General features: G+C 39.4%; 1 protein-coding gene across 1 annotated transcript in view; it reads left to right on the top strand.

The window, feature by feature from the left end:
• Positions 1-10,317: 10,317 nt before the first annotated feature.
• Positions 10,318-27,228, top strand: part of LOC306848600 (uncharacterized protein) — a 34,775-nt gene continuing 17,864 nt past the window's right edge. Inside the window, exon 1 of the mRNA XM_079383243.1 lies at positions 10,318-10,561. Within this exon, the coding sequence (XP_079239369.1) occupies positions 10,325-10,561 (237 nt within the window). The 5' untranslated portion in view covers positions 10,318-10,324. The remainder of the gene's footprint in view (positions 10,562-27,228) is intronic.

Raw genomic sequence — 27,228 nt, 5'->3', positions numbered from 1 at the left:
CACCCGGTTAAAATAATTTCTCAAGCTTTATGCTTGATTTATTTGTAACACGTTAAACCTTTTCAGCTTTCTCTTTCTGCAAATTGTATGGTTTAGCCTTAGGACAGCACCCAAAATACTATAAAACACTCCAATGCAGCTTCATTCTTTGTGAAAGATGGATAAAAAGTCGCACAGGAAACAAAAACCTTGAAAAATGATATACGACCCACCAAAATCTGGCCAGATCACAGAGATGTCGATTCGCACGGGACTAAAATTATCACAGGACCTCGGTGTTCTGCGAAATATGGTAGGTCATTTGCGGGGGAATTTGTACTTTACAAATTACAGACATGGCCGATTCGCACGGGATTAAGATCACAGACAACCTCCCGCAATTATTACAAATTACTGGAGGTCACCAGGTAATACTAATCCCATGCGAATAGGGCTATAGATGATATATCAAATGTTTAAACTGAGAAAATGTATAATTTTAAGGGAAAAGCAAGTTGATTTTAAATTTCATGGCATCAACACATCTCGAAAAAGTTGGGACAAGGCCATGTTTACCACTGTGTGGCATCCCCTCTTCTTTTTATAACAGTCTGCAAACGTCTGGGGACTGAGGAGACAAGTTGCTCAAGTTTAGGAATAGGAATGTTGTCCCATTCTTGTCTAATACAGGCTTCTAGTTGCTCAACTGTCTTAGGTCTTCTTTGTCGCATCTTCCTCTTTATGATGCGCCAAATGTTTTCTATGGGTGAAAGATCTGGACTGCAGGTTGGCCATTTCAGTACCCGGATCCTCCTTCTACGCAGCCATGATGTTGTAATTGATGCAGTATGTGGTGTAAGAAGTGGTCTGAACACACACATCTAACAACAGACATCCTGACGCCGTATGGGATGGACATCTTTATCTCCTGGGACCAGAAAAACATATATTTTGGGTTTTTGAGAGCCCTTGTCATTTGGAGAAACTCCACAGAAACCCTCCCTAACTGCTAACTCCATTAAGTCGCAGTAATTCAGCAAAAAAATATAGTGCAAGAAGACTTTTACAGCTAACTCTTGACAACGGACAAATCCCAGAGCTTCCCAAGAAGTGACATTATGACCTCGAGTTTCGCCCAAGAAAGGAATGCGTTTTTCCTGTTGCGTTCTCTAAACCAACAGAAACAGACAAAGAGAGAGCCACAGCTTGGCTTAAGGATATTGTATGTTAAAAGGGAACGAAGTATACTAAGATCCTGTGACTGAAATTATACTTGAAAACAAAAACACTATACACCATACATTTATAGATATATATTAAAGGACGTTTTTGTTTGTGACATTTATAATCTGTTGCGTTATTTTTGAATTTATGTAATCTTTTTCCACAATGTATAATATTCCTGATCACTAGTTGTGAGTTTTTACATGCCGATGTGATTATGCAGAACTCAGGATTGTTTAATCAATGCATTTAACCGAGTAATATCCTTTGTATTCATATGTATTTTTGGCTATGCAAAGTTACGTGGTGTTTGGTGTCAAACGAACGCTGATTTCATTAATAATAATATTGTGGTATGAATGAAATCTTATCTGTTTTTCATTAATGCATATTTACAAAATGAATAGAAGTTTGCTGTTATAAGTTTTTATGTGATAAAATACTTGCGCAGATAATGTATGCAACACAAAAACTGTGCAGGGGCGGGGCTCCGCCCACAGCAACACTTGCGATTGGATCAAACGCCCTGCAGGAGAGAGTCCGATTGGATCAGGCCCCGAAGGCGGATCTCAAATTGGCTCGCTTAAAACCAGACGCACAACCGAAAAAGTGTTGGAATTGAAAACTAAAAGGAGGCTCACGCACGCCTCGCTCGTCTCTCGTTCTGCTCACGCTGCAAAGCCGCGTCACACGACCTACCGAGCAGCCAATCCACACGCGTTCCGTCTCGACCAAAACAAAGGATGGAAGTCACCTGAGGGAAAGACTCTTTGACCCGAACGAAACACGAACAGTAAGGCAAAATGAACTTCTCTTGAATCTACTGGAAACTGGTGATATATCTATCTGTTGTTTAAGAGTAAAGATAAGGGTTCTTGCGTGTGAATTTTCCCTCAGGTTGAAACGAGCATTAAAACCTAAGTCTCTCTCTTCAGATATAAAACAACTCGCTCCCATCTGTGTGTATGTTAAATCGCCTGTTTTGTGTTGTCTAGTCAGTAGTGTCTTAGAGTTAGTGAATAAAACTTTGATTTTATTAAGAAATCTCTTGTCTGTGCTATGGATTTTGTATATCGTAATTATTTGCCAAAAGATCGCGTTTACCTACGCTCATGAGTCTGAGAACTAAGTTAACTATTTGGTTATTTTAATCGTTGGCCACGAATTAAATAAACAAAGTGTTAAGAGATAACTTGCTGAGATTAATGCTTGCTGGACAAGTCGTTGATAAGGTATAAGTTGGACGTTCTGATTAATATCCATTAATCATATGACGTCACTCGTAAGGGTGGTTCCCTAAAGCTAAAATAAATAAAATAAATATATGTAGGATTATTAACATATCTTACATTTTTTGGTGGAGGATTTAAGCTGGCATTAGTTTGATTTGAAAATTCATAGCATATTAATAATTTGTGTAGTTTTCTATTTTTAACCGGAAAGAAATAGTTCATATACAGAGAGTCAAAGTTGGTTTCACTATTCTGTACACGTACTCGTGGCAATGTGTATTGGTGTTGTTTAAGAAATAGAGAAAAAACTGCAGTAAAATTAAAAAGTGTCCGTGAGACATTGTTAGAAGGAGAGAATAAAAGCGTGTCCCTTTAATTCTTTTTAATTCTTAGTCAAATGCGTGTCCCATTGCTATGCACCTATGAAAAATAAATCTCCCTGGCGAAAACATTAACTTAGCTACTTAATGCATTTTCTGCCATTTGTAATTCACTAAAGAGTGAAATCAGCGCGCGGCACTCAGAAGGAGTGGCCAGATCGCGTCTGTAAGGGAGTATTGTATCTGATCTTGTTAGTGTGATAAAGAGTCCACTGTGTTTTTCTTGTGAAGTCACGTGAAGTGATACAGAAATACGGCCCGCCGTGGTCAAACTATTAGATTGATAATTAATCTGTGGGTTAATTTGATTCGGTCTAAATAATTTGAGATGGTAGTGCTAGAAAGAAAATAATCTCAATAGCGCTTGTAAAGGCTGTTTTGGTTGAAACCTGAGATACCCTGAAACTAGGTGTGTCACCATGGCAACAGCCTGACCGGAGGTCATCAGAAGACTCTCCCGGAAATGTTCTAGTGCGCACGCGCAGCCGCAAGCGCCATTTTGAAGCTATTGTAAACAAATAGCATAGCATTTGAAGCTAGTGGGTAGCATTAAAGCTTAGCCGAGCTGGTAGCATTGAAGGCTAGCGGTTAGCACCCAGTATTTTGTAGCCGTGGGTTTGAATGCAGTGTGTGTGCGCGTGTGTGTGTGTGTGTGTGTGTGTGTTACATAGTTAACCATTTGTCTGCTGAACTTCAACTCACACTGAGTGTTCACGTCATTCCTCCCTCTCTTGTGCATTATTCATGCTATCTCTCCTCCCTTTTGAAAAGATTTTAACAAATACAGACGTCGATAAACTATTGTTAAGCAAGGCAGTTAATTTTATAGGAATAAAGGCATTTTATTCAGGATTGGTTTCCTCCCTTTGAAGTTAGACACAGTTAATATCAGACCTTAACTTCATTCACCTTGATAAAAGGATAATTAATTCAATTATAAGTGCGCTCATGATTTTAGGGTATCAGTGGGTGAATCGCTATGAAATATTTGAAACTGATAATTTAATTTCATCCCAGATTTGAAATTAAACTCATTTGAAAATAATTTCAGCTCCGGATTCCATATAGACTGATTGAGATAATTATGTGTGCTCTGATAATTTAACAATAACATTAAGATCTTAGTTATTAACTATCAATGTGTTTGATTTTCAGGCCCTGAAAAATGTAAATTCCCTTTTATAAATTGAGATGGTAAAGATTAATTTGTTCTGAAGGTTCTGATGACACAAGGAATTAGTAACCTGTCAAATTTAGGGATGTGGAAGTTGTAAATTAATTTCATAATTAATTACGAATTTGAAAATTCTAATTTAATTTAATAATTAATTACAGTTCCTGTTTCATATTGGTTTCAGTTGCAATTGTGCTTGTAATTTTAATGACAAACCTCATTAAGATCTGGATACTTAACTGCCAACTAGGAAGACCATTATAATATTAGAATATTATAATCAAATATATATATATCCCTCTGAAAAGTTAATCTGAATCGATCCTATCAATTTTAATGATGACATCATGAAAAATTTAATTAGGAATCTCTATTTATAATTTGAAATTCTAAATTCAAATTGCAATTAAGTTTGTTCTGTCTACCTTATTCTCAATCCTTTAGTTACTTAATTAACACGGGAGTTAATTTAAATATACTTTTGCTTAGGTCTAATAGTCAATAGGGCATAAGAACTTAAACTTCTAATTAGCCAAACTCCAAAAGAAAATTAGGTTTTTCTCAATACTTAGACCAGTCTATTTTATCCTACTAAAATTAGCGAAGCCAAACCCTTAGGCGTATCGACTCAACAGCACCACTGTGCTGCCATACTTGTTATTAATCTTGATATTGGGAGTAAAGCTTATTTTTCTCTTTTCTCCCTGCCACTATCTTCTGATTTGACTACTGCTACTGGTTGCTGGGATTTTACCTGAGGGAAAACATAAGCAGAACTATAGCTATCAAACAGGTATTTGGAAACTTGAGAACGGCGTTTCAAAATTGTTTTCATTTTACCTTCCTCTTTGTGAAATCCTACCCCACTAGGTTGAAGCAGGTCAACGAAAAGGTAGGCGTCAGCGAGATTTCCAACACACACGAGGAACACGCTAACGGGCGTTGCGGTGTCAATCTTGCCATTACGGGACCAGTGCTGTCATTGTTATTATTTTCCTTCACCCCGGAGAAAAATATTAGCAATCACAGACTTACAAAAAAATTTTCTTTCATAATCCTCTGACTAAGAAGCAACCTTCTGATATCAGACTTAACAAAAAAAAATGGAAATCTAATATCAGAAAGATATATTTTGTTTGTGTCCCTCTCCCTCACTTTGGCTTAGCTTAACCTTCGCCCTTGAAAAAAAAAAAAAAAAAGGGCTTTCTTTCACAAGAAAACGGTGAAGCACCCGATTATCACCCTGTTCCTCGCTCTGTTGGTGTTTTTCCTTTCTTTATCTGTTCTCTAGCTGTTCTACCTGTGTGTGTGTGTGTGTGTGTGTGTGTTCAATTTCTCCCACAGAGGCAACGAATTAGAAGCACACACCCCCCCCCAGAGGATCACAGTCACAGAGAACCACACTCACCTGTTCTAGTACACACCCAACACTAGTATACACTCAACAGTGCATATCTACATCCCTTTGTTTGTTGATTTGTTTTGTTTGGTTTCTTTTGTTTTGGTTTCTTTTGTTTTTCTCTTCAAGGTCTGTGTCAGTTGCGGTTGGAAAACTTCCCTCACCCGTCAGAACATGTCTCGCGCAACAGAAAATGTCGGTCACTGGGAGGATCTGGAAACATGGCTAAGTGCTGCAACCGACAGCCTCCTGCCTAAAGCCGCTGAAGCACTGAAACACCAGACACAAGACCAGCTGGATGAAAACATCACAAGTCTCATGGCACAAGACCCAAGTCAAAGCTACAGTCACAAAGAATTAGCCAAGATTACCGGCTCCTTAAGCCACACACTCATCGCGACCCTCAAATTGAGCGACAAGAACGCTGCACAGCTCCAGCAGGAGTTGACACGCGCACAACGGCGCATCGAGCAGCTACAACTGGAAGCTCAGGAACGACGGGAAGAACCCGATGAGGTGAACCAAGGCGCTGAGGAGGAAATCAAAAGGCTAAAAGAAACCCTAGCAGCTACTAACAAATAAATGCAACAAGTCAAGGCAGACTACGCTGATTGGTCCGAAAAGCTACAGTATGCGGAACAGCTGCTGGAGAAAGCAAAGGCCGACTTCAGGGACAAGAACAGCAGAATCAAAGCCCTTGAAGCTCACCTGGATGAGTCAAGAAACGAGGTTAGCCGTCTAACATATCAGCTAGACTATGTCAAAGAAGAAGCTGATAGTTTCCAAGAGGAACTCAAGCATGCTTATGAACTGCGCCGTGAGCCATCAAGGACACGAGACGCACCGACCTCACCCCTGCCAAGCGGGACTGGGTCACCTGTACCTGGGCTGACACGTGAGAAAAAGATGGAGGGCGTGGAACGGAAACCTTCACCACCTGCCTCTAGAGAACTTTACCTCACTCTACCTCAGCCAAAAGCATCTGCGGCAGCCAGCCACAGATCATCGCACGGCTTGGACCTAAAAGACCTCGACAAGCTCGCCAGGAACATTGGCAAATTCACTCTGAGTGTGCCAAATAGCCAAAATGTCCAAGCGTATCTCCAAGACATCGATTTCCATCTGGAAATGCGATCTAACGTTACGGACAAAGATACACTCTATTTGCTCCGAACAACATCCAGTTCTGAAGTTCGCAGCTTCCTGGACAGGCAGCCTGCTTACACAAAGTCTGATTACCAACTGTACTTTGGAGCAAATAAATGCAGGCTTGGTGAGCTGAAGACACTTCTTTAAAAAAAGAACATTAGTGTATTGTAGGATATCAGAGACTGAATCAGACAATTTTAAGATGCATCAGAACATTGAAACCTGAGGAGCTGGAATGCAGAGAGGCCTTAAGGAACAGGACGTCATAAATCTAGTTTGGAGCAAGCAAATCCCAACTAGCAAGCCTCTGTCACCAAACAACTTGCAACACTGAGGAAAAAGAAACACTTATTGATAATTCCAATTCAAGAAGGAGACTGTCAAATTTGTTGCAAGTAATCAAGACTGATGTTCACATGTAAACCTGTGATAGAAAATCATTAGCTACAGACTCTTTCGGGCGTGTCTCCACATAAAAGACAGTCCAACCAACATTCCTTTGTCTAAAAGAACATGCCTTCGTTCTCCTTAGAACTATACAAAACTTTCTTTTTCATATGCACATAAAATCATCCTAAAAGGACATTTTTATGTTGTACCCACATATCATGTTTTAATCAAATAATATGTATGTATTTTTAATCATTATTGAATAGCTCAAGCCTTAAAGATAAATATTGCATATTTAGTATGTATGAGCTTGAAAATCCATGCTGTAAATGTTTCTTCCAATCAATTCTTTGTCAAAGGCATCATAGTCTTATTATGAAATCATGTTCAAAAAGGTATACTTTGCCAAAGCCTGTAAAATTCGGACCATGTGACTGATAACAAGCTAATTTATGATGTAAAGAACACACCCTAGCTAAGCAAGGACAGTTTCTAATTGGTCAAGACATCCAGATGGGACGGTCCAGAAGCTGAGTTTAAAACCTCAGGACATCGTAAAATTCACTCTCTTACCTTTTACGCTCTCTCTGACTCTCGTACCCTTGTCCCTCTCACTGCGTGCGTGCTGCCCTTTGAGCATGCTCTGGCCCACGTGCCGTAATGAGAAAGAAAACAACTTAGTCTCGTTACATCCTTTTTTTATTCTTTCACTTTAGTTTATTTTCTTTCCGTGGAGTTTCGTGTTCTAATGTAAGTTTGCTACAAAGTCCAGCTCCGACCCGCTTCAAACTTCAACCAGAAAGAACTCTGCATCCTCAGCCAACGCCCAAGAGACATCACTTCAAAGACTACTGAACTTCCAGCCAATCAGACACTTCGGGGAACCCCCTGTCTGCCACGAGGACACAACCCCGTTACACAGGCAAAGCAAGCAACACACCTCCAGATTCTAACAGGTTCTAATTGGTGTATTTAATATAAATTTTAGCCTCATTGAGAAACTCAAAGCGAGGGTTAAATAAGTGATTGATGGTTCTTCAAGTCTATGCAATAGCACATATTGCTGTGAACTTGGGATTTCACATTTCCATTCTCTTAAACTCATCCTTTCCTCACTTTCTCTCTTTCTGCAACGTGTGAATGTGTGAATGTGTGAATGCTTGTGTTCATGTGTTAGATTAGTTTATGTCTTAGGTTTATATAAATAAAATCTGATTTATATTTTAAAAGAGAAGTATCTTGTGTTTTCTGCTCACAAGTTAATGCCTTAATCTGTCGATTTCGTTACTGTGCTATTTAATAGTGTTTTCACTATATTTTGGATTTTAATATCCAGTACAGAGTTTGTCATACGGCTCTCGTTCAGTGAATCGCCGTAACACTGATTCTGTTCAAATCCCTATAAAATCATAAATGATTCCCTTTGAGCTAAATTAAACTATTTATTTAAATTACGTATTAATATTATATGTAAATAACCTTACAGTATATATTGTCACCATGTTTGCTTTGTCTTTGTCCGTTCATTGTGTTGCTCACGTCTGTTTCGTGTGCAGATTCTGCTGACTCCCGTTTCCTGCTTTCCAGTTTCCTGGCACTGTTTTGGATATTTTGGATATTGCACCCACAATGTCTTGACTCTTCTGTTGTTTATTTGTTTGTTTGTTCCTAATAAACTGTTTAACTGCACTCGCAAGTGAATCTCAAGTTATTTTATATGATAGTTTATTTATATATATATATATATATATATATATATATATATATATATATGTGTGTATATACACACACACACACACACACACACACACACACACACATATATATATATATATATATATTGTAACGAGTCGGCTGCCTCCCCTCCTTAGTATCATCACCACCCCATCCCGCTGCAGCTTTACTCGGGATGAGAGCGTGTAGCTAGCCTCTTTTGTGGTGGTGGTGTTTCTCACGGATTGCAGTGCCTTGCTGTGTGCACGGGGTTGTGCGTGTGTACGAGAATTGATCTTTCTTTGGCCTAGTCTATCCCGAAGTAAGACTGCAGCTCTGTGGATTGTCCGTGTGGGTGTGTTTCAGCTCAAGGACAAGCGCTGCATTGTATTTGATTGTGTTTTACTTAGAATAAAATCTTTTGTAATTTTGTACGGAAGCCTGTGTCTCCCATTATTGGTAACTGCCTTGGGTGGGGAACCTGTGTGTTGCCTTGGGGAATAATTCCTTGGGTGAAATTCCCAAGGTGGTGTAGTCAGTATTTTGGTTGGGTTAATTACAGTCGTCGCCAGTCATGACACACACATATATATATATATATATATATATATATATATATATATATATATATATATATATATATTCTAAATAAACTAAAAACTAAAAATATATACATTTCTTTTTTCCTCACACTCTTTCTTGTAACTCTTCCTTCTTAGTCACATACCTGACTAAATGGCTCATTATGCAGCTCATTATGCAGGCCTTTGTCTTCTCATGTGTGAGTCACATCATTATCCAGGATCGTTCACATCGCATAGACCCTTTCTACTCAAAAAATGACTCAGAATATTTAAATCAATATATTGTTTTCTGTGAGTAAGGAAACAAGATGATTTTCACATCATTTTGAAGCAAAAACTCTAGGCTACAAGATCCAGTTCTCAAAAGTATTGTGAACAAATGTTCTGTATGTTTTTTATGGCCTTTAGAGGGTTCTGAGGGTGTTTGGGGCCCCAGAGAAGTGTTGACATGCCCTGACATTTGTGCTTTTTTCAGTTGCTTATAAACATTTTAATGGCTAAAGTCTAAGTACACTGTATACAGCATAAACTGGGCTACAATAGTATTTGAGCAGCATGCATGCACGTGATTGTGTTTTTGAGAAAACAATGTTTATGCGTGGTTAGTGAAAAACTAACATTTTTAAGTAACTGAAATAAGGACATAAAAAATATACAGAACATTTGTTCACAAGTCTTTTGAGAACTGGATCCTGTAGTCTAGAGTAGCTGTCCTTGTTAATAGAAATGTACCTTTCAAGTATTTAAATATTGAAAGGTACATTTCTATTAACAAGGACAGCTACCCCCATACTACTCGTAATAGAAGACAAACTAATTTGACCAATGCACTTGCCAAAAACTGAAGTGCTCCTAGTCATTTACTGTAAGTAGGTCTCTTGCATAGGGCCAAATGAATACACTCCTTGCTTAGACTTCCTGATTTTAAGTTTATGGTGCAAACCCCTTATGTAAAACAGCAACATTGACACAGCTTTATCTGGTGTCCATGACCTTTTAAAACATCTCTTACATAATCTGCATGGTTATTTATTGACCAGATGTGCTTTATATATGTTTTGGCATGGATAGTCCACATAGCTGATTAATCAGCACCCAAAATGGCAAGAGCAGTCATACTCCTTTACTACTTTTTGTCATTCTCTCCTCTATCTGATGGAGTTTCCGTCAATTGTCCTTTTACGTTTCTGAATCAGAGTGCACACCTGGGATCAGGGAAATTTTGTGCAACTTTGCAACTGCAGACCAAGTTGCCCTGCCCCAGTGCAAACCTGTCAGTAATTGAAAATGTGCAGCTAAATCCTGCAAAATGGCATCTGGAGAGTCTGTCACTGAAGGTGAGATTTTAAGATTCATGTTTACTAAATAATATTATTTTTCCCTGTGGAAAGTAGCGTTACGACCCTTCCTGTCAGGGCATACAGTCAAGCCAAAATTGATTCAGACACCTTCAACATTTCTCACATTATCACAGTTTATTTGCTATAGTTTAGAAAATGGTAATAAAATATGACAAGAACTCAAGAGTTAAACTGTGTCAGAACAAATTCATCTTGACAATGTCAGATAACTTTGATAGAAAGGTATGTTTTCAAATGTTTATAAATTTTACTGCCAGTCCACTGTATGAAGAATGTTTGGGTATAATATGTCACAGTTTACTTTATTTTGCTATCCTCACTTACATAAATGTACTATAGTGTTTTTGGTTTGACTGTATATTATATTTCTATATAGATAAAATGTGGATGTTAAGTGTAGATGTTATATATCAAATTAAGTGAATGTGCTGATTTAGATGACACTAGTTCATATAAAAGTATATAAAAATACACTAAGTGAAGATCAAGGACACGATTGAACAAACTGATCTGAATACTGACACTTGAACAGTAACAGACCTTTGTGCCAAACATTCATTCATAGTGTTAACACTCATACTAATTTTATATCTTGTGGTTTTATATGTTATAAAACATTAAACAAACAACTTGGCGTTGTGAGACATTTAGACAATGAAATGACACATTTCAGAACGTTTCACTTCATTCATGTAGTCAGGAATTATAGTTATTTCAAAATGTTTCACTTGATTTCATTCATGTAGTCAGAGATTATAGTTTGGGAAAGTCTAACTAGTGAAATGTGTACACGTTATGTCACAATAACAACAGATGCAAGTCAAGTCACCTTTATTTATATAGCGCTTTTAACAATACAAATTGTGTCAAAGCAACTGCACAATTATCAAAATAGCAAAAATAGTGACTCAATAATCTAAAACGACAAGATTAAACACTAAAGTTTCAGTTTAAAGGCATTTCATTATTGAATTCAGTGATGACATCATCCAGCTCAGTTAAATTCAAAAAGTTTTTGTTCAATCAAGTTGACGATATTGCTGGAAATGAAGTGTCCCCAACTAAGCAAGCCAGAGGCAACAGCTGCAAGGAACCAACACTCCATCGGTGACAGAATGAAGAAAAAAACTTTGGGAGAAACCAGGCTCAGTCGGGGGGCCATTTTTCCTCTGGCCAGATGACCCAGCAGTTCAATTCCAACTGCTACACAGTCAGATTGTAAGGGCTCAACTGGTTCCAGTAGTTTTCCCCGATGGCTGTCTAGGTGACGGGGTCCTCACTGGGGATCTGTCTCTGGGGCTCATCTAGGTGTCCTGGTCTCCACTAACGTTCAGGGCTGTAGAGGTCGTCTCTAGGTGGTGATCCACCATCTGATCTGGTGACTGCAGTGACCTTGGAATAAGTAAGAAACAGACTAATATTAGCGTAGATGCCAATCTTCTTACGATGTAACAAGTACATTGTGTCTTATGGGAAGTGTTCCCTGTTCCGGTTGACCTAATTAATGCAGCCTAACAATCATTTAACGGACTTGAAAATTAGAAGTGTGTTAGTGTGTTATGTATAAGCCAGGTTAAAGAGATGGGTCTTTAATCTAGATTTAAACTGACAGAGTGTGTCTGCCTCCTGAACAGTGGTTGGTAGATTGTTCCAGAGTTTGGGCGCTAAATAGGAAAAGGATCTGCCACCCGCAGTTGATTTTGATATTCTAGGTATTATCAAAAGGCCAGAGTTTTGGGAACGCAGCGGCCGCGGAGGACTATAATGCGTTAAGAGCTCGCTCAAGTACTGAGGAGCTAAACCATTAAGGGCTTTATAAGTAATTAACAAGATTTTAAAATCTTTACGATGTTTAGTAGGGAGCCAGTGCAGTGTTGACAGAACCAGGCTAATGTGGTCATACTTCCTGGTTCTAGTAAGAACTCTAGCTGCTGCATTTTGAACCAGCTGTAGTTTGTTGATCAAGCGTGCAGAACAACCACCCAATAAAGCATTACAATAGTCTAACCTTGAGGTCATAAACACATGAATTAGCATTTCTGCATTTGACGTTGAGAGCATAGGTCGCAATTTAGATATGCTTTTGAGATGAAAAAATGCAGTTTTACAAATGCTAGAATTGTGGCTTTCAAAGGAGAGATTGCAATCAAATAGCACACCTAAGTTCCTAACTGATGATGAAGAATCGACAGAGCAGCCATCAAGTGTTAGACGGTGTTCTAGGTTAATACTTGTGGGGGTTTTAGGTCCGACAATTAACACCTGTTTTTTCAGAATTTAGCAGTAAGAAATTACTCGTCATCCAGTTTTTTATATCGACTTTGCATTCCATAAGTTTCTCAATTTGGTGTGTTTCACTGGGCCGTGAAGAAATATAGAACTGAGTATCATCAGCATAACAGTGAAAGCTAACCCCGTGTTTCCTGATGATATTTCCCAAGGGTAACATATAAAGTGTGAAAGTAACGGCCCTAGTACTGAGCCTTGAGGTACTCCATACTGCACTTGTGATCGATATGATACCTCTTCATTCACTGCTATGAATTGATGGCTATCAGATAAGTACGATTTAAACCATGCTAATGCACTTCCACTAATACCAACAAAGTTTTCTAGTCTATTCAAAAGAATATTGTGATCAATAGTGTCGAACGCAGAACTAAGATCAAGTAGGACTAATAGAGAGATACAACCACGATCAGATGATAAGAGCAGGTCATTTGTCACTCTAATGAGAGCAGTCTCAGTACTATGATACGGTCTAAATCCTGACTGGAAATCCTCAGAGATATCATTTTTCTCTAAGAAGGAATATAATTGTGAGGATACAACCTTTTCTAGTATCTTTGACAGAAAAGGGAGATTTGAGATTGGTCTGTAATTAACTAGATCTTTGGGGTCAAGTTGTGGTTTTTTAATGAGAGGCTTAATAACTGTCACGGAAGTAATCTGGAGGAAGCAAGGATGCAAGCAAACATGGATTTAATTAGGTCAGATGACAACACACAGAACCAAAGTCTCTCGGGTGGGCAGGCGACGCAGGGACAAGATGGACAGCGTGCTGATGATGAGTGGTGATGGTGAACCCAGTGCCGGTGAACCTCCAGAAGACGAAAACCACGAAGACTCCAGACAGACGAGGACCAGGGACACTGAAGCAGACGAAGCACGATACGGAGGACATCAAACAACGATCTGACAAAGACAGGAGAGTGCGGTGAGACTTTATAGGTGAGTGGATTGGCAGCAGCTGGTGCGGGTAATGAGATCAGCTGGCGCGCTGATGAGCACTGAGCGGCGACGCCCACTCACACATACACACACACACACAGAGAACAACAATGCACGAGACATGAAGAAACCAGTGAATTCATGAACCGTGACAATAACAGCCAATTTAAAGTTTTTGGGGACATATCCTAATGACAATGACGAATTAATAATAGCCAAAAGAGGATCTATGACTTCTGGAAGCACCTCTTTTAGTAGTTTAGATGGAACAGGGTCTAACAATGCATGTTGTTGGTTTAGATGATTTAACAAGTTTATACAATTCTTCCTCTCCTATAGTAGAGAATGAGTGGAATTGTTCCTCAGGGGATCTATGGTGCACTATCTGATGCGATACTGTAGCTGACGGCTGCATGGTTACAATTTGATCTCTAATAGTATTAATTTTGGAAGTAAAATAGTTCATAAAGTCATTACTGCTGTGCTCTTGGGAAATGCCAACACCTGTTGATGCTTTATTTTTTGTTAATTTTGCCACTGTATTGAATAAATACCTGGGGTTATATTTGTTTTCTTCTAAAAGAGACGAAAAGTAATCAGATCTAGCAGTTTTTAAAGGTTTTCTGTGGGCTAGGGTACTTTCCCGCCAAGCTATACGAAATACCACTAGTTTTGTTTTCCACCAGCTGCGCTCCATTTTCCGGGCTGCTCTCTTTAGGGTGCGAGTGTGCTCATTATACCATGGTGTTGGACTCTTTTCCTTAACCTTCCTTAAGCGTAAAGGAGCAACTGTATCTAAAGTGCTAGAAAAGAGAGAGTCTATACTTTCTGTTACATCATCAAGTTGTTCTGAGCTGTTGGATATGCTGAGGAATTGAGATAAATCAGAAGATTACTTACGAAGCAGTCTTTTGTGGTAGAGGTGATGGTTCTACCATACTTGTAACAAGGAGTAGAATTGACTGTTTTAGCTATATGGAGTTTACACAAGACTAGATAATGATCTGAGATATCATCGCTTTGCTTTAGAATTTCAACACCACTAACATCAATTCCATGTGACAGTATTAAATCTAGAGTATGATTTCGACAATGAGTAGGTCCTGAAACTTGTTGTCTAACCCCAATAGAGTTCAGAATGTCTATGAATGCTGAACCTAATGTATCTTTTTCATTATCGACATGGATATTAAAATCACCAACAATTAAGACTTTATCTGCAGCCAGCACTACCTCAGATAGAAAATCAGCAAATTCTTTAATAAAGTCTGTGTGGTGCCCTAGTGGCCTGTCTACAGTTGCCAGTACAAACATTACAGGGATTTATCACAAACATGTGTTTCTCTAGATAATGTTGTACACAGCACCATAACTTCAAAGGAGTTATACTTAAAGCCTGCCCTCCAAGAAATACTGAAAAGGTTGCTATAAATTGTTGCAACACCTCCCCCTTTACCTTTTGGACGTGACTCAGTTTTATAGCAGTAATCTTGGGGGATGGACTCATTTAAAGTAATGTATTCATCTGGTTTTAGCCATGTTTTTGTCAAACAGAGCAAATCTAAATTATTATCATTGATCAAATCATTTACAAAAAGGGCTTTTGTAGAAAGGGACCTGATATTCAGTAAGCCAAGTTTTATCAATTGTTTCTCTGTATTGTAAGCATTTTTTATTTGTTGAAAATCAATTAAATTGTTACTCTTAATTTTGTTTGGACGTTTTCTGTATTTTCTAGTTCGGGGAACAGACACAGTGTGATATCTAGGTGAAAGAGTCTCTATGTGCTGAGAATTAACTGACTTCTGTGACGTGAGGCGGCTAGCAGACGGTCGGTTTAGCCAGTCTGTCTGCTTCCTGACCTGGGCCCCAGTTAGTCAAGTACAAACTCTAAGACTATGTGCCATATTTCTAGAGAGAAGAGCGGCACCACCCCAGCAGGGATGAACACCATCTCTTTTCAACAGGTCAGGTCTCCCCTCAAAACTTGTCCAATTGTCTATAAAGTCAAGGAGCTCATTTATGCACACAATGAGCTCCTTTCAAATTTGATGCCTGCTACAGGTTTCAAAATAGTTGGGACGGGGACATGTTTACCATGGTGTAACATCTCTTCTTCTTTTCAAAACAGTTTGAAGAGGTCGGGACATCTAGATTGAGTTTCTGGAGTTTTGCTGTTGGAATTTGGTGCCATTCTTGCCTGATATAGGTTTCCAGCTGCTGAAGAGTTTGTGGTCATCTTTGACATATTTTTCATTTAATGATGCACCAAATGTTGTCTATACGTGAAAGATCTGGGTTGGAGGCAGGCCAATTCAGCACCCAGACACTTCTACGACGAAGCCATGCTGTTGTAATAGCTGCAGAATGTGGTTTTGCATTGTTCTGCTGAAATACACATCGTCTGGAGAGAAGCATATGTTCCTCTAAGACTTTTATATACCTTGCAGTATTCATAGTGCCAAAACATGCAAGCTGCCCATACCGTGTGCACTTATGCTCCCGCATACCATCAGAGATGCTGGCTTTTGAACTGAACGCTGATAACACACTGGGAGATCTCCCTCCTCTTTAGCCCGGAGGACACGGCGTCCATGATTTCCAACAAGAATGTCAAATTTGGACTCGTCTGACCATAGAACCCTTTTTCGCTTTGAAAAAGTCAATTTTTAATGTGCCTTGGCCCACAGGACACGATGGCGCTTCTGGACCATGTTCACATATGGCTTCCTTTTTGCGTGATTGAGCTTTAGTTGGCATTTGCAGATGGCACGGTGGATTGTGTTTACCAACAGTGGTTTCTGGAAGTATTCCTGGGCCCATTTGGTAATGTCAATGACAGAATCATGCCGATGAGTGATGCAGTGTCATCTGAGGGCCCGAAGACCACGGGCATCCAACAAAGGTCTTCGGCCTTGTCCCTTAGGCACAGAGATTTCTCCAGTCTGATGATGTTATGCACTGTAGATGATGAAATTTGCAGAGCCTATGCAATGCAGGTTCTCGTTTGGCTCTCAGTGAAGGCAGTCGCATTTTCTCTCCCTCCTCCCTTCCCTATCCTCCCCTGCTTGCCTCTTCGTCTCCTTTCGTATACTTCAGAGGCTCTTTCTGCACTGCATTCCAACTGGAAAATATGGATTTGATCAACTGGTCTCTCAATACAATTGACACCATCTTCTCGATGAGAAGCCTGGGATCGGGGGAACCAAATTGCCCTGATGGAACGTTCGCAGCTGGCTACACGATGGATGCATGGGAGCGATGGTGGGTCGTGTGTCTGGCGGCTCTTTCCATGGAGGACATTGAAGATATCTACCTATTCGGAACCACGGTAACGGGTTTTTTGCTGATTTGAATTCCAGCGTGACGAATCACCAGGCCAACGAACTCCATCAGATATACTGATATGCATTCACCTCCCAACCCCCATCCAACGCCTTCGCCGCTTCGAACCCGCCACCTGACAAGCGGGTCTGTGACCGGCGCCTTGGAAGGCCGCAGGACCGGATGGCTGCTTGCCAGAGCTGGATTACCACCCCCCGTTGCTAGTCATGTGTCTATGTTATGATTATGTGCTTCTGTTGCTGAGTTTTTTTTCCTGTTCTCATACTGTACTCCCGCAGGAGCATAGTCTGGGGGTTGTATATTTTTTTTCTCCTCTTCCTTCCTCATGTTTATGCTGTATTATCTTCCTAAATTCCCTGTCTTCCTGTCTTGTCTACCCCCTTGTCATATTGTATGTACGTTGTGTATGTATGGACAGGTTGATGGCTAATTTCGCTGGTACTTGTGACTAGTGACAATAAAGGGTTACTACTACTTACTTACTTAATTTGATGTTGAGGAACGCTGTTTTTGAATTATTCCACAATCTTTTCACGCACTCTTTCACAGATTGGAGAGCCTCTCTCTGTCTTTACTTCTGAGAGACTCTGCCTCTCTAAAACATCCCTTTTATTGCTAATCATGTTACAGACCTGATGTCAGTTAACTTAATTAGTTGCTAGATGTTCTCCCAGCTGAATATTTTCAAAATGTCTTGCTTTTTTAGCCCTTTGTTGCCCCCATGCAAACTTATTTCAGACCTGTAACAGGCATCAAATTTGAAATGAGCTCATTTAGTGGATAAAAGTGTAAAATTTCTCAGTTTAAACATTTGTTATGTTCTCTATGTTCTATTGTGAATAAAATATTGGCTCATGTGATTTGAAAGTCTTTTATTTTTCATTTTATTCAAATTTAAAAAAATGTCTCAACATTTCTGGAATTTGGGTTGTATGTGTGCGTGCATTTCATGTGGATGTTTAGAATTTGAAAAGCATGATCGGCGCGTGGGCGTGAATGCATTAGAGATAATGAGTTGAGACAGGACAAATATCGTGTTGGTTTCATATGAATTACTTTATCACAGAATTTATGTTTTGGACGGGACTTCATTTAAAAGTAGACATTTCAAGCTTTCTATACTTTTGTTTCTTGTGACTTTGAGGCAAGTATTCACTGAGATTAATGTTGTTTTATTTACGTGTCTGTGAAAAGAGGTGACAGAGACTAAGACTGCAGAGAACGCACCATGTTTATTTTCTTTATTTTACAAAAGCCCATTGTTTTGTTGTTATTATGAATATACACAAATAAAAGTAGACCCTTTACAGTTTCAAACAATATCTTATTCTTATCTGTATGATAAAAAATGGCAGAGTATTTTTAGTTATTTTCACAGTCATAAAGAAAATGCTAGACAGAATGCACCAGTGTGGGCTTTGACCCCAGGGGGTTAACTATTTCAGAATGAATCAGAATGAGCTTTATTGGCCAAGTATGTTTGCACATACAAGGAATTTGTTATAGTGACAGAAGCTCTACAGTGCAACAGAAAGACAGCAACAGGACAGGACACAGATAATAAAAGAATAGTAAATAAATATACAAATAGGCAATGTACAAAACAGCAAAACACAATATATAATATAGACAATTATGTGTGTGCATGTCTGATATGTACAAACATGTGCAAGTATGCGTAAATATGTGTGGTGAATAAATGATAGACTTGTGTGTTCTGCGTTTTATTGTCAAGTGTTCATGATATGGATTGCCTGAGGGAAGAAACTGTTCCTGTGTCTGGTCGTTCTGGTGCTCAGAGCTCTGTAACGTTGACCAAACGGTAACAGTTCAAAGAGGGAGTATGCAGGATGTGAGGGGTCCAGAGTGATTTTACCAGCCCTTTTGCTCGCTCTGGATAAATACAGTTCTTGGAGAGTGGGGAGGGTTGTACCAATGATTCGCTCAGCAGTTTTCATCCAGTAAGGGTCCAGTGATGTCCTTCAGATAAGCCAAAACCAGTTATTCAAATGATTTCATGGCCACAGACTTTAGAGCCACAGGTCTGTAATCATTAAGTGTTGTAATTTTGGGTTTCTTTGGGACGGGGATGATGGTGGAGCGTTTGAAGCATGAGGGGACTTCACACAGCTCCAGTGATCTGTTGAAGATCTGTGTGAAGATGGGGGCCAGCTGGTCAGCACACATTTTTAGGCAGGCTGGTGTCACTCCATCTGGGCCTGATGCTTTCCTTCTTTTGTTCTTTCTGAAGACCTGGTGCACATCTTCTTTGCTGATTTGAATTGTAGGTGTGGGGGAGAAGGGGGTTGCTGGAGGTGTTAATGGTTGTGTGGAGAGGTGCTCAGGGCGGGTGTGGGGTGATTTTTCAAACCTACAGTAAAAGTCCTTTAAATTGTCAGCCAGTTGTTGATTCTCCAGAGTGCTGGGGGATGGTGTCTTGTAATTGGTGATGTCTTTCATGCCTTTCCACACTGAAGCAGGATCACTGGAAGAGAATTTGTTCCTTAGCTTGTCAGAATAATTTATCTTTGCCACTCTGATCTCTTTTTCCAGTGTGTATTTGGCCTGTTTGTACAAGACTTTATCCCCCTTTCTGTAAGCATCTTCTTTGGCCTGACGGAGCTGTCTGAGTTTTGCAGTGAACCATGGTTTGTCGTTGTTGTAGATTAAATGAGTCCTGGATGGAATGCACATATCCTCACAGAAACTGATATAAGATGTTACAGTCTCTGTGAGCTCCTCCAAGTCAGTGGCTACAGATTCAAAAACAGTCCAATCAGTAAGGTCGAAACAGGCTTGTAAATCCCGCTCTGTTTCATTAGTCCATCTTTTAACAGTTCTTAATACAGGCTTTGAAGATTTAAGTTTCTGGCTGTAGGACGGAATATGATGAACCAAACAGTGATCAGAGAGTCCTAAAGCTGCTCGTGTAACCAAGTGATATTCAGCCTTTATTGTTGTGTAACAGTGATCCAATATGTTACTGTCTCTGGTGGGACATGTGATGTACTGTCTGTATTTTGGCAGTTCGCGGGAGAGATTTGCTTTATTAAAGTCCCCGAGAATGATTAAAACAGAGTCTGGGTGTTGTTGTGAGTTTCTGTAAAGTGAGTTTCCGTAAAGCTGTGCTCACGTGCGCTTGCGGTAGAATGTAGACACTCACGAGAATGAACGAGCAAATCTCCTGCGGCGAGTAGAATGGCTTGCAGTTAATGAAGAGCGTTTCTAGATCTGAACAGCACATCTTCTTTAACACTGTTACATCTGTACACCACCTCTCATTGATGTAAAAGCACGTCCCGCCGCCACACTTTTTCCCCATTGATTCTGTGTCGTGATCCGATCTGATCAGCTGAAAATTAGGCAGATGAAGCGCGCTGTCCGGAATGGCATCATTCAGCCAGGTTTCCATGAAACACAAAGCAGCAGAGTTTGAAAAATCCTTGTTTGTCCGGGAGAGCAGAAGTTGTTCGTCCGTTTTGTTGGGTAGAGAGCAGAGATTCGCCAGATGGATGCTAGGCAGCGGCATTCGAAATCCATGCTGTCTGAGTTTCACGAGCTACGGCTCCACCAACAACATGTCCAGCAAAATGTCTAAGTAATCAAAATCCGGTAGAAGATTTTGTGGTGTGTTCTGCCGAATGTTCAGCAGGTCATCCCTGGTAAAACTGATCGTATTTGAGTAACAAAAAACAGGAAAAACAAACATAAACAGTACAAACATCTGCGGCGCCATCTTGAACCTTGAACCTTGAACCTTTACTTTATATTTACTCGTTCATTAGGAATCTATGTCACTCAGGGTGCCTCACTGACAGGCTGTTTTATGTGGACCCCACAATCACAAACTCGCCAGTCTGATCATTAGTTAGAGGTTATGACTAACCTTTTAATAGACCACCCCATGCTTGTCATATTTAGCCCCCTACAGTCACCCATATAACAACTTAATTAAAGCTCAAATAATAATCAGAGGTTACACTAGTACCTTGAAATATGCTAATATTTCAATAGTATTTTTATATAGCCTCCGATACGTAATATAACTACGTACAACTTGAATAAAGCTCAAACAATAATCAGAGGTTATGCTAGTACCTTAAAATATGCTAATATTTCAATATTATTTTTATCTAGCCCCCGATACGTAATATAACTATGTACAACTTGAATAAAGCTCAAACAATAATCAGAGGTTATGCTAGTATTATTTAGCTAGCCCCTGATCATTAATATAACTACATACAACTTGAATAAAGCTGAGACAATAATCAGAGGTTAAAGCTAGTACTATGAAGTATGCCTGAACCATGCTAGTACTCAAATTGTATTTTGGATAGCCCCCCATAGTTAATGCAACTGCATAACTAAACTAAAGTCAAGCAATTACTCAGAAATCTAAAATCTCACCTGATGTGCCCCATGCTCCATCTAACCTGAGATCTAGTATGTACTTAACCCTGAACACAGATTTGTGGTAACATACGCCTTCACTTAATCTGCTTGAGAAAATTATTTCAGAGTAAGTCAGAATAAAAATCAAATGTAACAATTTATTATCAGTCAGGGTAATATGTATTATGCCAACTACATTTCAAATCAAATCAATACAAATTATCAAACTCTCAAATATAATTCTTGAAGTAAAAGATGCATAACTGACTTTAGAAAATACATAGCATAAAGTGTATAGACATTCTGCGCTATGGGCTTCTGACTACAGAATCCCCTGATCCTCTTTCAACATTTCTTTAAATATTTAGAGAAACTCTAAAGTTGCCAAATGGTATTGTTTGTTTATTGCGGGGGTTTTAGCATATCACTTTTGGGGGTTACAAGTGAATAACTTTGATTTAGATGTATTTGATGTATTTAATTTACATACAGGGGTAATTTGTGTGAAAGACCTGGGAGTAGTATGTTTTAAATATTCATGGGTGCCTTTGTTAAGAGAATGAGACCTTTTTACCAGACACACAGAGACCTTATGACATCAAATGCGAACAGTTGCATTGTCATAAACTGATTAAGAAAAGTGGTTTCAGTGACCTCTGTGGTGTCCACTGTGGGTGTCAGTCCTCTGTCGTGTGTGTCATGTGTTCCCGCCTCGTGTGTCCTTATGTGGTTTTTGTTTCCTGTCCATGTTTAATGTGATTATTAGTTAAGTGTTGTCCAGCTGTGTTTCATTAACTGGTGTATTTATAGTCCTCTCTGTTTAGTTAGTGTTGGTCTGGTCTACTCATTACTCACCGGTGTTTCTGTCTGGGTCAGCCCTGCCCTGCCTTGTCTCGTCTTGCCCTGCCCTGCCTTGTTTGGATTTATTAAAGACTATTATTTGAGTTTACTCCTCATCTCCGTGTTCCGGTATCATCCCTGCTGTGTGACACCAGGTGTGTGTTCACAGTGTGTGTGTGTTCACTCCTGTGTGTGTGCACTTTGGATGAGTTAAATGCATAGCACAAATTCCGAGTATGGGTATCCATACTTGGTCACATATCACGTCACTTTCACTTTTCACTTTCACAAAAAGAAATAAATTAGCATCTATTTAATCCTTTGAATCCATTACTCGTTGAACATTAGAAATATTTTCAACACTAGTAATATGTTAACAGTGAGTATTAATCATCATCCATTCTCATCGTTCATGTCAACCCAATCATAACTTTAAACAACAACCTGCTTGGAACACAGCGAAGTGTGATGAAGTGATTAGTAATCCAGGAAATGTAAAGTTGTTGGATTGCTATAATCACCAACGGACTTAACTTTCAATGCCGTAAAACAACAGAAATGCTGCGTGAGTCTTCAGAAGGAGCTCTGCGAGATACTGCTTGCTGCTTGGCCGTCACCATCTTACCAAAATGGACGTCATCAACTAATAAAGGTACATCCGAGGACTGGACTCACACCGTAACCAACCAAATGACTGGAATTTCAGAAATATTTACTAATGCTGCATGAATTTAAACACTGCAAGGATGTCATCGAGCAAGTGTGTATTCTGACATGGTCCGACTGATCGGGAGTCTGAAAACTATCAATCTCAATCCTCAAGGAGTTACAGAATCACAGAATGTAACCGGACTTTCTGGAAAATGAGGTTGTGAGTAAAAAAACAGTGGCTTACTCATGGGTAAGCTTAGGTTTAGGTGTAGAGATATGGTCAAGACAAAATTTTGGGATTAAAATGTTATTACAGGGTCAACAAAATAGGTTGAGCTAGGAACACATCTAAATCAGATGTGAAAAAAAACTAAAGGTATTTCGTATTGCTTGGCGGGAAAAATACTCTGTCCTATAGAAAAGCCTTAAAAACTGTTAGATGTGATTTCCTTACGTCTCTTTTAGAAGAAAACAAACATAACCCCAGTTATTTATTCAATACAGTGGCTAAATTAACAATACATAAATCATCAAGAGGTGTTGACATTTCCCAACAGCACAGCAGAGATGACTTTATGAACTATTTTACTTCCAAGATCGATATTATCAGAGATAAAATTGTAACCATGCAGCCGCCAGCTACAGTATTGCATTAAATAGTGGACTATAGATCCCCTGAGGAACAATTCCTCTCATTCTCTACTATAGGAGAGGAAGAATTGTATAAACTTGTTAAATCATCTAAACCAACAACATGTATGTTAGACTCTATTCCATCTAATCTACTAAAAGAGCTGCTTCCAGAAGTCATAGATCCTCTTTTGGCTGTTATTAATTTGTCATTGTCATCAGGATATGTCCCAAAAACCTTCAAACTGGCTGTTATTAATCTTCTCATTAAAAAACCACAACTTGACCCCAAATAATTAGCTAATTACATACTGGTCTCGAATCTCCCTTTTCTGTCAAAGATACTAGAAAAGGTAGTATCTTCACAACTATGTTCCTTAGAAAAAAATGGTATCTGTGAGGATTTCCAGTCAGGATTCAGACCGTATCATAGTACTGAGACTGCTCTCATTAGAGTTATAAATGACCTGCTCTTATCATCTGATCATGGTTGTCACCATGTTTGACACTATCGACCACAACATTCTTTTGAAAAGACTAGAAATTTATGTTGGCATTAGAGGAAGTGTATTGGCATGGTTCAAATCATACTAATCTGACCGCCATCAATTTGTGGCAGTGAATGAAGAGTTCTTATACCAATCACAGGTGCAGGATGGAGTACCCCAAGGCTCAGTACTATGAACTTTACTTTTCATCTTTGCATGTTAACCTTGGGAGATATCATTAGGAGATATGGTGTTAACTTTCACTCTTATGCTGATGAAACCCAGCTCTATATCTCTTCGTGATCTGATGAAAGATACCAATTTGAAAAACTAACAGAATGCAAAGTGGACATAAAAAAAAAAACTGGATGACTAGTAATTTCTTACTGCTAAATTCTGAAAAAAATAGAGAATTGTCGGACCAAAAACCTCCGCATGTAATGACCTTGAACAGTCTGATACTTGATGGCTGCTCTGAAAATTCTTCGTCATCAGTTAGGAACCTAGGCATGCTATTTGATAGCAATCTTTCCTTTGAAAAACATTTCTTACATTTGTAACACATTTTTCATCTTAAAAATATATCTAAATTATGACCTATGCTCTCAATGTCAAATGCAGAAACGTCAATTCATGCGTTCATGATCTCAAGGTTAGGTTATTGCAATGCTTTATTGGGTGTTTGTTCTTCACGATTGTTGAATGCAGCTAATTACTTACATAGCCCTGAATGGTTTAGCTACTCAGTATTTGAGTAAGCTCTTATTGCATTATAGTCCTTCATGTTCCCTACGATCTCAAAACTCTGGCCATTTGATAATACCTAGAACATCAAAATCAACTGTGGGCGGCAGATCCTTTTCTATTTAGTGCCTAAACTCTGAAATAATCTACCTAACCCTGTTCGGGAGGCAGACACACTATCAGTTTAAATCTACATCAAAAAAGACCCATCTCTTTAACCTGGTTTACACATAGTACACTATCGCATTTCTATAATTCAAATCTGTTGAAGGATTGTTAGACTGCATTAATTAGGTCAACCGGAACCAGGAGTACTTCCCATGTTTCATTCTTATTCCGAGGTCACCGTAGCCACCAAGATCCACTCCGTATCTAGATCAGATGTCATCTCTGAATGTCAGTAGAGACCTGGGCCCATTCAAGCCTCTAAGAATTACTCTCAAGAATTGACTTAAGTGAAAAAATAAAAATCTTGGCTCAAAGCTGCGCTTAAAAGTTAGCTAAAGTCAATCATCTCAGTCGTAATTTAAGTGAAGTGTAGGACTAAATCTTGAGTGTTAGTTTTAGAGATTATTCACGATACTTCACTGTGCCACAAACAGGATTTTGGATGACGACATACGCATGGAACAATCACTGAATAGATTTCCTTAATTAAGGATATTCTCAGATAAATTCACATTGAATGGTTAAATTCCTAATAGGAGTTTACATTCAACACACATTTGAAAATAAAGAATTTTCGGTCACACTTTATATTAGTTGGCCTTAACCTGTTAACCCGCAGCAGGACGCAGCGCACCGAACGCTCTTTGTTTGCATGTGCCAATGTTAACCAATAGATTAAATGAAACAGGACAAAGTTAATCTTAACAAACTATATATCATTCTGAAGATCTAAGCCTCAAGCATCGACGACAGATCGCTGTTTTTCGATAGAAAGCTTATAAGGAATGTATTTGCTACGTTTGTGTAAGCAGTACACATCAAAACATGCAGAATAAAAAAGCAGTACGTACCATAATCATTGTAATAACGAGTCACAAACGTGTCCACTGCTGAAATCCCAGTTTAGTTAGAGAGGTAAGGGTCCACAGATCAACATCCCAGCAAGCACTTTTAGTCCAACGAAACAATAATGTTGTAATAAGGATCGATATTCCTTTGTTTACATTTAATTTCCTCAGGAGAGTTATTATTTGTGTCCGTTATGGAGTAAATTACGCTCAAAAACAGCGTATTGGTGGTAAAAAAAACAACACGGTGTTGTAGCATACAGTTTTACAAACAGAATGAGACCGTCCACGGAAAAAAAAGTCTCAGATAAGCGGAATATAGTTTATTTGAATTTGGCGCTCTCTCGTGACACCGTGTGACGCACACTTTTCACTGACACAGCTATCATCTGACGGGGGCGTAACTTAGCGATCTGCTTTTTTCCACAAAAAATTATTTTTCTTTTTTTTTTCATATATGTGTGTATGTGTCACAGATTGGCCAGGCTCTCCTCTCCACCAATCATAAGGTTCCGCATCACCCGAGTTCTGATCATGCACACCTGCACCTCGTCACCACAGCAATCAAGATCAGTATATATTCTCACACCACAGTTTCCTCTTTGTCCGATCTCGTAAATACGATGTGGACTACTCACCTGAGACCTTCACGCTGAGTATATTCTTTATGATACTTATCCTCTGCTACTTACCTCCTGTATCTGCTCCTTGTGTTCTCCTCTCCCGCCAGATTGTCTGTCTTCGTGATCAGTGTGCTCCTGAAGTCTCCCCTGTCTCGTCTGATCTCCGTGTCTGTGGACAAAGAGGACTCTGTTACCCGCTCACCTCTCTCCAGTTACAACTTCTAAAGTCATCTACTCACCTCAAGATATCTCTGCACTGCTCCATTTACCTCACCTGTTCAATAAACACTCTATGAGTTTTACTTGCCACCTGTGTCCGGCTATATATGTTACAGAAGATCGGACCGAACACCGTAGAACAGGATGAGCGCTGCAGACCCATTCCAGGAGCTGGTGGACACCCTGAAAAAGGTTTTACTTCATCCACCTACTCCTCCGGTTTCATCAGCTCCTGCATCACCAACCACCAGCACAACATCCGGCATTCCTTCACCGATCATTTTTGCCAGTCCCATGGCCTGACCAGCGCCCTTCTCTGGTTCGGCGGAGGAGTGCAATGACTTTCTATTACAATGTACACTCACCATTAACCTGCATCCACAGATGTTTCTGAATGATCAGTTGAAGATCGCTTTTGTGATTACCTCCTGTAACAGGCCCTGCACTCCAGTGGGCCGAGA

The sequence above is a fragment of the Barbus barbus genome (assembly GCF_936440315.1).
Source record: "Barbus barbus genome assembly, chromosome: 28".
In the NCBI taxonomy this organism is placed as follows: Eukaryota; Metazoa; Chordata; class Actinopteri; order Cypriniformes; family Cyprinidae; genus Barbus; species Barbus barbus.
This window is presented reverse-complemented; position numbering and strand designations above follow the sequence as displayed.